Source organism: Camarhynchus parvulus, chromosome Z (assembly GCF_901933205.1).
Source record: "Camarhynchus parvulus chromosome Z, STF_HiC, whole genome shotgun sequence".
Taxonomy (NCBI): Eukaryota; Metazoa; Chordata; class Aves; order Passeriformes; family Thraupidae; genus Camarhynchus; species Camarhynchus parvulus.
This window is the reverse complement of record NC_044601.1, coordinates 60260042-60272200: the sequence shown is the minus strand read 5'-3', so window position 1 is coordinate 60272200 and position 12159 is coordinate 60260042. Positions and strand designations below refer to the sequence as shown.

The 12159-nt window shown below is 42.6% G+C and overlaps 1 protein-coding gene across 1 annotated transcript in view; it reads right to left on the bottom strand.

The window, feature by feature from the left end:
- The window catches only part of PDZD2 (PDZ domain containing 2), a 202410-nt gene that overhangs the window by 22682 nt on the left and 167569 nt on the right, over positions 1–12159 (bottom strand). Inside the window, 8 exon segments of the mRNA XM_030968474.1 lie at positions 54–219; positions 972–1075; positions 2032–2113; positions 4922–5054; positions 7479–7596; positions 8635–8854; positions 9022–9095; positions 10827–10941. Coding sequence (XP_030824334.1) covers positions 54–219; positions 972–1075; positions 2032–2113; positions 4922–5054; positions 7479–7596; positions 8635–8854; positions 9022–9095; positions 10827–10941 — 1012 coding nt within the window.

The window sequence follows — 12159 nt, the reverse complement described above, 5'->3', positions numbered from 1 at the left end:
TCCAGTGACTCTGCCCCACCAGCCCAATGACCAGACACATTTGCATCACTTACTCAGGCTGCCAGGGAGAAGAGAGCCATCATCCAGCCAACTGCTCCTGTTCTTCTGACGGAGCTGCTCCTCATCACACGAGCCAGGGACAGCATCCGAGAAGGGGAGATGGCTCGAACCATCGTGGGAGAAGTACTGGGAAAGCTCTGCCTCAGAGCTGATGGATCCCTGCTGAAGAGAAGTGACCCTGGTGACCTGCTGTCCTCGATGTATAAAGCCCCTGCCTGCATGTGAGCCCCACACAGACCACACGTATTGCTGCGTTAATAAAGTTTAAACCCTCTTTTTAAAATAGAGGACTTGTCAGTATACTGAGAGCCAAACTGTTGAAATTGGATGTCTGAAACACTGCACACCAACACATTTTTAGCCAATACAATAAATAAAAAAGGATTCCAAATCCCACTGCTTTACAGGGGTGGTTCAGTGCAGAAACAAGGGATGAAACTATTCAGTTTTGCAGTTCCCTTTGTTCTACACTGAGAGAAGGGAAGGCTTTGTACCGCCAGACATGGTGTCAATGGCTTCCAGGGCTTTACCAGGAAAAACAGATTCTTCCCTGCAATGGCTATATAAAGGCACTTAGTCTCAGCCTTCTGCCCACAGGCTCAGGTCCTTCTTGCTAACTTTGTCTGTGTCCCACAGAGCAGGGGTACCTTGGACGTGGCAGGAGGTGGGCCCCCATATCCTTCTCTGCCATGCTCTGCACATCACTCCCAAAGGCTACAGTCACACAGACAAAGAGAACCTTGCTGCTCTCACAATTTAAATGTGTGACACAAGAAACAAACCCTTTTATGGAGCTCATGTGACAGGGAAGGAGCATGCAGGTTTGGTTTTGAACCCCTTGACCAAGTAATAGCTTCAGTAAAAGCTGAATTTGAAGCAGGCTCTATTTTTATTGCATCTAATCCTTTTACCCGGCTTGCTGGCTCCAAGAAGCGTTTCATAGTCCAGCTGAGGGGAGATGAGGTCTCTCCTTGTTTGGCCTTCACACTAGGAGATGGACTTTTTTGCACAGCTCCTGTTAAACACAGATTAGTTAGATGCCTAAAATTAAAGCTGTAGTCCATATAATCAAACAGGCTTCTCATTCATCTTCTGAGCTGGTGGCTGCATTTAATCCCACTTATTTAGTATCTGAATTGCTTTCTTAAGTGAGATTCATTCAGCATTTCACAAGCTCCCTCTCAGATCAGATGGAATGCTACCACCGAGACATGTTACACCAGCCAGGCCCAGGGCAGTGCTATGAACAAGAGAGGAGCAGGAGATGGTCTTCCCCATCTGTTGGAGCATGCTGCTGACTAGGGGTAACCTCAGAAGACAAATCAGCAGCCACTGGCAAGGTCAACTTCAATGAAGATCTTAGCTGACACACATAAAAAGGGGATCATAACAAATCTAACATTTCTGTCTGAACATCACCTTACTGGTCACTCTGCCATTGCCAAAAGTTTGCTTTCATCTGCCAGACTTTGGGAAATGCCGGAGTTCAAACACATCACAGAGATGCCAGAGTACACATCTTGACATGACTTTAAAGATCAAAACGGTGTTAAAACATATAGTCCAGTATACAACACCTGGACTTTTTCAAATGGTCAAAAACCTTTTTGGGGCTTTTTTGCCATTAAGGTCAAGCATACATGGATGGAGTAGACCCCTCCTGCTCTTTCCCTGCTGGAACACTGTGCTTCCCCTCATCTTGAAAAAAGTTCAGAACCACCACTTCTTCATATCCCTACTTTCAGGTCATGGCAGTCCAGTGGACAAAAGTGAGTTACATAAGCTGCTGATACATCTGAACTGGATGTTTGTGCTAAAATTTCTGCAGTGGACAGAGTGATGATACTCCCTACACTGTTCTGCTGTCTTGAGGGCTCTCAAAATATTGATGCTGGGGAACTTCAGAGCATGCCCTTAAGGGCTCGTGCATCTGTTAGAGAACAGGCACTAGAGAAGAGAACATGTTGCTACCTGTGACGTGAGAGGAGCTGGAGTCCTTGCTCTCTCGGTGGGTAGTACGTGCGATTGCTTCATCCATCTCCTGCTCTGAAACCTGAAGTGGGGTGGAAGACAAAGCTCAAACAGGGTACAAGAAATTGCAAGAGTCTTACCACAAGAACATATAAGTCACTATTTTTAAAGATGCAATAAAGAAGACCTAGTTGAGTGCTCCTAAGCCCTTTCCCCTGACTCAGACTCTCTCGATGCCACTTTCCTGCAAAAACTAGGAAGCAGAAGCCTGCCAGCTGCAAGAAGACTACATCCAAGTGACACAAAATATAAACAAATAAAACAGTCCCAGACCTAAAGAAATCAAATTAAGCTATTAGAGTTCAGTTTTAACTCAATTAAAAGCTGTGTATTGATTTGTTGAGAAAATGTGACTTTAAAATAGACAAAGACTGCTTTATGCAAGCATACATCAGAAACTTAAGCTATTCTACACTTAACCCACTGGAAGAATACCAGACTTCCCATAATATTAGCTGTCTTTTTAATTTTCTTTTCTCCTTGCTTTTAAAAGAAAACCTAAATCAGTAATTGGAAATTAATGTTTCCCTGGTTTAAGAATAAATACTGGTTTACCAAATTTGCTAATTTAGCCCATAATTACTGCCATACATTTAATTCTTATTACTGGAAAACATATGATTTTATACAGGAACAACTAGTCTGCAGGAATATATATTTAAGAAGAGAAAGTAAATTAATTCTGTCAAAAATACTTTCTATGCACATTGATTTACATGAATTAAAATTCAGCATAAATAGAGACTACAGACTTGAGTCTTCCTGAACCATGAAGATTTGTGAGATTCTGAAGCAAACTCAGCAGTTTAAACATGGCATAAATGCCATATTCAGTCAGAATAACAAGCAGAAAGAAAATTTTGTGGTATTTCTTTTGGAAGTACATGAAAACACCAAAGCAAACATACTCAGCAGCAAAATGTACTGTGGATCTTTTGTGTTATAAAATAAGAAATTAAGTACAAAAATGTTCGAAACAACATGAACCTTTGTAAAAACACATCTCTGTTTCCAGCCTGTGCCATGACCTTACAGCAAACCAAAAGTCCCTGGGCTCCTGGGGCACAGGGAGTTCCTGCAGAACATGGACCAGATCCTTAGACTATGATCCATGGCCTTAACACAAACCTTTTGGTAAAACATATCCCAAGAATTAAAACAGGTCCCAGGCACACTGCAGCACATTTTTTAAGTTAACCAGAAATCCATGCTTCTGCAAACTCTGCCAGCTTTGATGTTTAGCATCCTTTATGTTCAGGCAGTTCAAAACGGAAAGGGACAAGTTAATTCCTAACTCCAATCTGCACACTGGGGTACTATTATAAGCAAATGAAAAAAAAAATACCCACACTTATTTATCAATCCCCCAGTACTTTCAGAAAATGGGTGACAGTAACACAACAATAAATATGGGTTCCTATAGGGACACTCCTCCAGAGATCCAGCCATGAGAGATTATGGATTCAATACTGCCAGGATTATGGATTCAGTACTGCAAAAATGCTTTAGAGTCTCTCCAGTTCAACTTTCAGCTTTTCATACATTTCTTGGCAAAGGATTTGTCGTCATCTTAAATATCACTTATGGAAAACTGTAATAGGAGCCACTTAATAGTTTCCCTCTGTTACTGAGTAATACCAAGCAATTAGCTTAACTCAGTTCATCCTTTCAGCAGACACCAGGTTAGGTCACTCATCAGTTTTCAAGATCCCACCACAGCAAAAGAGGGACAGATGAGAAAGGGCAGGCTCTACACCACAGCATTTTTATTTCATGCCTCTTACAGACAATCCAGAAAGGCTGTAAGCCTTAATAATGCAATCACATTGAACCATTGTTTTGGTTCAGCACAGCACACAGATTCACCAGAAATACTGTTATCTTAGGCTATAAGCCCAATTCTTACCCTCACCATGCTTACCTTTAATAGAACCACAGCCTCTTTCTTTCTAGCAGCACAAGGCCTCCCAACAAAGATAATAAACTCTGGCAAGCAGACCCCTGTTTGTTGACTGTATATTTGATTTAGCAGAAAATACACTATTAATTACAAAATAAGAAACCTGAGTGCTCCTAGATATGGCTTTCTTAAGGCCATTTGTAGTTATGAGTTCAAAAGTCAGAGCTTTCTGGACCCACTAATGCAAATATTTTTACAGCTTCATTCCTGTTTAAACAGGAAGGTTTCGTACACTCATGAAATTCTTTGAAATACTGAAATAAAAGAAGCTGTTATTCCCTATAGCTTGGCTAATAGGCTTTCATCTTCTATCATCAATTTTTAAAAAATGCTTGAGAACACTTACTTTGTAAATACAGCCTTATTTCCAAACTGACCTTGCACAGATTCAGTAGCAGTGTGCTCCATTTTCTCACATTTTAATTCCTGAAGGAAAACTTTGATCTTTGGATAGATTTTACTTTATTACAGTTGATCAATTCAAGCTGTTGATACATATATTCCTGGCCCTAAATTATATTCTACTCAAAGACAAAGTAACTGCAAAATAACTTCTGGGAGGAAGAGGTCTTGTGCTGTATTTGCGTTGCTACTTCATCCAAGTACCAAGAAAGATGGGAACACTTCATTCAAGCAGTTCCAAGAAAATGCAATTGATCAGTGAGTGACTAAGTGAAAAGCACCAGGGACAGTCCAACATTGCTGTGACTTACAAAACTGGGAAGCATCATTACAATCCTGACATCTTGCACAATACATGCCATAGCAAGAAAAAGCCATTTTCTTCATTTTCTGCTTTTCCAACAGCAAGACTCAAATTACAGCGCCAGATGAAAACAATCCAGATACACTCACTCATTTTCTCCTCACCTTTGGGTTAGGATGACGACTAATGATTAGGCTGACTGGTCCTGGTCCACACTCACTGAGGATTGCATAGGCTTCGCTTAGTGCTGCGTGACGCAGGCTCACAGAATCCGCCTCCAGAATCTGGTCACCCCGGCTGCACAGAGACACACAGTCACCTCATCACAACCACCTTCCACGCAAAAAGCACTGTGCTTTCAACTGATGGCCAAGATTTTTCAAAGACATAAGTGTTCTGGAAAATACATGACTTTCAAAGAAGGTGCTGCTACCAGTGATGTGAATGGTTTAAGTCCTCTTGAGTTCACAATGGAGGCTCAGAGATCCCTTCTGCACTTACTGCCAGTGCAAAAAATCTCTATTGAATCAACCAAGAAAACTGTCTGCATTCATATCAGGGTGAAAGCAAGCTTCAGTTCCAGTTCTGCATTCAGATATTTATTGAGCACAGAAGAGGAAAAATGGGATTCAGATGGGCTGTTCCTTCACACCATACTGAATTACTTACAAGAAACACTGATAAGAAATTAATTATTTAGATACGAGTTTATGAAATTACTCCAGGAAAAAATTGAGCCTGGTAAGCCTGTATTTGTTGAAAATTATCATAGAGAACCCATTAAAAAAGGAAAAAGAAAAAACAAAACAAAATGCTCCTGAAAGGAAAACACACTGTGTGATTTAAAAGGGCATGTAGTGGTATGACAAAGGAGTATGGCTTCAAACTGAAAGAAAGCAGGATTAGATCAGTGTTGGGAAGCAATTCTTTCCTGTCAGGGTGGAGAGGCACTGGAACAGGTTGCCCAGAGAAGCTCTGGAAGTGTTTGAGACCAGGATGGATGGAGCTTTGAGTAACATGACCTAGTAGAAGATTCCCTGCCCATGGCAGGGGATTTGAAACAAGATGATCTTTAACGTCTCTTCCAACCCAAACCACTTCATGATTCTATGATTGTTTAGCTCTGTTTTCTCAGTTTTGTAACTCTTGCTTATGGTGCTCAGTCATCTGGAACTATTCAAAAGAAAATATCATCAGCTGGGGATATCATTAAAGCATTCTCCATAATTCCTGAAACATTTGCTTTGAATAGACCCTCTCAATGAAGCTATTACTGCCGGCTTGTGTTGGGCTACTTGTGACAATGACACTGTGGTGTATGACACTATGAGTGCACACACCAAATGCACAATAACAATTCCAATTCAGTAACCTGCACTTCTGGTACAGGCTCAGGAAAGTGAAGAGTGACTTGTCAGTTGTGCAATCATCTCACTACTCTGCCTATCTTTTAGACTTGCACAAATGGAGTCACTTACAGCCACATGACTGAGAGAGGGAGCTCAAATACAGAAGAGCTGGATTCAAACCTCCACTGGCATTGCAAAGCCAACATTTGATTAACAATGTTTTCCAAAAATCAAAACCACCCTGTAAGTCTTGGCCTATGAAGGCATAAATCACTGATGGGACAACAGAAGCAATGTCTCAAAGAAGCAAGCTAAAAATCTGGGAAGCATGCCTGGATATAATCAATCACATAAACCTAATAAACAATGCAGCTGTTACATACAGACATAACCAGCACTGCAATGTTTTCCAAAGGGGCCTGCAAGAAAGCAAGTTACCATTAAATGCTATCTCCTGTAGACATTTCTACGTTATAGGAACTTTCAAGGGTTTTGGCAGCAATGCCACCATAAAATTATCTTCTTCCCTTATTCCAAGAAATCAAATTTCTATTGCAGTTTTCCTAGTGAGCCAGGAAACAGAAGGCACTCTCTAGCAAGGCATTTGTTCAGCCTCTCTGCACCAGCGCTCACATCACACACTCAAAGAGGATCACACAGTCCCAGCACCTTTTCAGCACAGTCTCCCCGCTGGAGCCATGCTCCCAGCACCCACCAGCATTTATGGAGGAACGCAGAAAGTGGCAAGGTTTCCTCCAATGGTTTTCAAAAATGAAGCCTCCACAAGAGGAAAAGCAAGTTTCTGTCACTTAATCCAATGTAGGCACAAGGGAATCCTGGGAATGATTGCTTCCTAGATACACGCCTGCTCCATGACAGAGTGCTGCTGGTCAGCCTGCAGCAATCCTACCAGACTGAGAGTAAGGGCCTAAGCCATGGGCACAGGCAGCAGCAGGAGCATTTATCCCAGCTCTTTTTAGGAGAGTTTCAGGTGACTGAGCTTTTAGCAGTGCTCTGCAAATTTCCTCCCAATCTGGGGTCTCTGGCTGCAGCTCTCACAAAAAAGCATGAGGCTGCACTTCCTGCTGCTCCCCTTTTTCAAAGGGTGCTATTAGCCTCAGCTTTCTGTATAGAGAATTAAAAAAAAAAACAACCAAACAACCCAGACCTTAATGATCATGCTGTTTCCAGAACAAAGAATAATGTTTCCTGGGCATTTAATACTACTTTGAAATGTCTTAACATAAATGTTTTCTTTTTGGTGAACTCTTAAGTATAAATTTCCTCCCTGCTATATCAACCAATTGGTGAAAACAAAATCTCAATCGATTTTATTGTAAAACCACTCCAGCATGTTTCTGCTTTAACCAACCTTAATCTGCCATCCATTTTAGCCACTGATCCTGGGGCCAGGCTGTGAATGTATATCCCGGGTGAACTGTTTTCCAGCGTGAGACAACAGGCACCGATGCCGAGCCCGACCCCTGGCTCTGTGAAAAACAAGAAGTACAAAGAAACGTGGCAGATTGTAATCGCAAAGGACACACAAGTGTTTGTGTTCCCACATCCCATCTGAGTTCAGGACTCGTGTCATTGTTTCAGGGCTGGCCTTAGGTGCAGTCAGTCAGGAAGCTAAGACCAACAAGTGGAAATCAGGATTGAAAACAGCTGATCCTGACTGTTTTCTGAGATTGATGTATCTCAGAAAATAACTCTGTGCACCGTGGGAACCTCTTGGAAAGGTCTGATCTGGTCCAAGGCACAAAGGAGGAGAGGCAGCAATCCAATCAAGATGTCACCTAAAATTACTGCAGAAAACATGAGCACAGAAGATGCTGCCAGTTGTATTGCTCTCTTTTGTTAGATATCTGTACGGCATTCCTCAGCAAAGAAGCACAAAGGAAGGTGAGGCATTATCTCTGGTTCAATGGTCAACTCTGTCCACTTTCACCTCTGGTTTCCTTCAGGTAACAACATCCCTGTTGTAGGGATCACTGGACATCTTACATTCTCTCTCAAAATTTTGAATCCAACCTTTAAAATCACTGTATTATAAGTTTTAAAAATAGGCATATTTGTCTACCACATATAACATATGCTTTAAGTTTATAATGAGCAATTATTAATGAGAGCAACCCTCATGGAGGAGTTCAAACAGATTATCGGGGAGCTTTTCAACACTGTGCAGCTTTGCCTTCCCTGGAGATGCTCTTTAAGAGAAAGGCACAGCCTCTTGGGCTGCCAGGAAGTTGGTTTACATTTTGCCTGGTATCCCACAGACTCCTTCTCTCAGCAGCATGGATACTGACTGCTACCCATAAGAGGCTTCTGATTCTGGAAAAGCAAAATGTAGGAAGGGGAACTCTTCAGAAGTTTTTGCATTAGAGGGTACTTTTCCGCCTCATCCTGTGATTCCATGTCAAATGGGCATACTTGGGTGCACTAGGCATAAGAATCTCTAAGCTATTCCCAAAAACTCCCCGAAGAAGAAGAGATTTGTTCCCCAGACCGTTTCGATGGACGCTCACCTTTATTGAGTGTCACATCCATGACGATCCTGTCCTTGGGGCCGGGTCCTTTGCGGCTGGAGGAGGAGCCCTCGGGCTCCTCGAGGCCGGGGACGGGCGCGGTGCCGCTAGTGCTGGGGGAGCTGGAGCGGCTCAGCAGGGTGGGGGTGACGCAGGGCGTGAGGCTGGGGCTGCGCAGCCGCGTGCGCACCGTCAGCGTCACCACGCCCTTCTTGAGTTGCTGCAGAGACAGCACAGAACCACCACTGTGAGGTGACCAACGTTTGTACACTTGTCACCAAACCTGCACACAGTAACTCGCGGCAGCGCAGGAGTATCAAGCTGAGGGTAGGAGATGGCAATGAGTGAAGAGGAGCGTGAAGCTCTTCAGTGCTATATGCATGTTACCTTAAACCTCTGGATGGCCTCCTGATGGGTCAGTCCTTGCAGAGACTCTCCATTAACTTCCAGGATTTCATCCCCTGGTAAATAGATACAAAAAATGAGGTCAGCAATATAAAGACTAAAAATATTTAAAACATCCTTCCTGAACATGAGGTGATCCACTACTATAAGGATTTCAGTTAACTATCCAATAAAAAGCCTTTTATTGTTCTCAATTTATTTCCACTTGTAGTAATGTCTCTACAAGTTACTAGTGATGGATTACCAAAGTAAAAACTGTTCTCCAGCAGAGATTCTGAACTTGGCATTCCCATTCCCACAAACAAGCTGAAAATGCTGTGGATTTTAACTGAAGTCTGAAAATTATTATGACACAAAGTCCAAAGGTACTATAAAACTGCCTTTCTTTTGTAAGCTTTAACAGCAGAAATGAGGAACTAAGTGAAACACTACAGCACATCACTTCAAAGCCTGTTTGAGAAAACGAACCTTGCATCCACGTGCAGAAAGCAAATGTGTTCCCTTACTAAATGCCTGCGGACAGAGAAGCATGTAGTAGCCCACACGCTGTGACAACAAATGTCTCTTTCACCTCAAGGAACATGTCCTGTCAGATTTCTACCAGCTTCCAGGCTCTAGGTCTTACTACTTACACCCAGCTGAGCTATCTATCTTCATTTTATTAAAAAGAGGGTCAGCATGATCCAGATCCACTTCCTTCAATTTTACTTGTGTCTGTGCAAAATGACATGGGGCAATATTGTCAGCTAAGTCTACCCCTCCTTCCCTTTCCTAGCTTCAGTCAAGAAAAAAAAAAGAATTTTCAAGCTATGAATAGCCTGCAAATGATTCCTGGGTTTACGGGACAGCTGCTACTTACTGGCTTCCCACGGCAAGTGCACAACCTATGATGCTGGGATGCGAGCTTCCCTCTGGCAGCAAGTGTGAGAGTTGGCACCAAAAGCAGCCTCAAATACAACAAGTGTGATAAGACAGAAAGAGGGGAATGATGATACGAGGAGAGAAGTAACACAGGAGCAGCTTGAGAGAAGTAACACAGGAGGAGCTTTCCGTGGAAGCAAAGTAACACAACCCCTGTAGAAGGGTTGTAAAACACCACTCTAAACGCATGGTCACTTTGTATTTTCAACACTAAAGAGTCTGTCTGTCTGTCTGTCAGAATGCTGTGTCACAGCACTCAGACCATGGTGCAGCACACACAGAGCAGGCTATGCATTCAGCTCAGATACCAAGATTGGAAAAGCAGTAATAAAACCTGGCTATACTTCCCTCTCTAATCAGAGTGATCTTACTGCCAATCCCATCCTTTTTTTTTTTTTTTTGTGGTTATGATTCTTGTCCTGTCAAAATCATAGCAGGAGGTTTAGAGAGTATAAGGGCTCAAATGAACCTCTCCCAGACTCCACGTCCCTATATATAATGCCTTCTCAGTCCCGCATCTTTAAGCCAGGTGTTGTTGGCTATCTATATTTTCCTGCTGTCACTGACCTTCTCCAACTGGAGAATTGCAGCTTGCTGTTGGGCAAATAAAGTTCATGAAAGAGAAAGGGGAAAACAAAGCAGCCGCCACTATTCTGTAGTTCCCCCTTCTCAGTATGAAATACAGTCAGGTTAATTGCCATGAATGATCTTCCACAGGATGAACAAACAGGGCACTTAACATTTTCCATAGCCTCTTGCTGCTGCTGGCCAGGTGCCTAAACATAGCTGTACTTGAATTTTACCCCTGGACTGAAATAATATCCCACTGTGGTCGTTTATGTGAAGTTGGATTCTCTCTACCATACCTTCTTTAAGCCTTCCATCAGCAGCCGCTGCTCCATTTGGGAATATAGTCTTCACAAAAATCCCCATGCGTCCACGAGCAGAATCCTGACCTCCCACAATGCTGAATCCAAGACCCTACAGAAAGAACAGATTTGAAGAAATTTTCTCTTTTCCTACAAAAAAGAGAGGAGAAGACACACAGCTGCCACCTTACTCTGTTATCATCTGTGTGAGAAAGACTACCAGTAATGTACAAGACAAGGGAAAGATGAAAACCTAAAATCTTCTGATGAATTGTTTGGCCAACTTACTCTCTCATCCCATTTCTCATTTACTTTCACTCCATTATCAACACACTCATCAGTCCAAAATATAGCAGCAGGCACCCTAAGCTGATATAGCAAAAACTCCGAGAATATTTTGTGTTTTGTCAAAACATGGGGTCAATAGATTTCCCATTTTAAAAACAGTAACACATTTATTCAGAATTAACAGACAGTCAATTCCTACCCCTGAGATCTATATCCAGGATTAACTATAAGTTTCTCTTATCCTATCTTATCACAGATCCTACATTTCCTCAGGAAAAAGAAAAGCTTCAGAACATGACATAAGGTCAGTGCTGCAATGTAAGGAATGTAGCTGAAAGGAGAATGACATGTGGGGGCTACCACTCACATGCACATTTTTAATTATTCTGGAGACATATATCACGTTGTATTTAAATAAATCTAGATCAATAGATTCCCCAGGGCTCCATCCATTAGCTGTTACCCCTGCACTACCCCAGCAGGCTATGGGACCATCTCGCAAAGCTGACCTGAGAACTGATGAACACAGCAGAATGAACCTCTCCCCCTTCTGCTGAGTTATTTCCCAGACAAATCACTTCCTTCGTCCACAACCCTTTCCCATATTTCCCCTCTCGTCGCTGCTGTTCATGCATTTTACAGAATAAAGGGAAAAGCCACCGACCAGGTGGACAAAGGATGTGGGGAACTGCTGTGCTTTAGTGATCTGAAGCCATGGACATTATTATTGCCTTGGGCAGCACTCTCCAGCTGAGGGATGCTGCCAGGGCAAGCACTGAGTTTACAATCCAACACAACAATCAGATCTTTTGTTTCACTACGTGAACACAGAACAGGCCACCACAAGTCTAGTAACTTACCAAGTCCAATAACTTGGTAAGACATTACTGATTTCTGGACAGGCAGCAACTTAGCTCCCTTGTGCAGAACAAAATAACTCCAGTAATTTTCAACCCTCTGCAATTATCTACTGCAAATCAACCTGCAGAAGGCAGGAGGCTCCCGGCACTCCCAAGCCTGGACACAGGAGGTCTCCCCACAG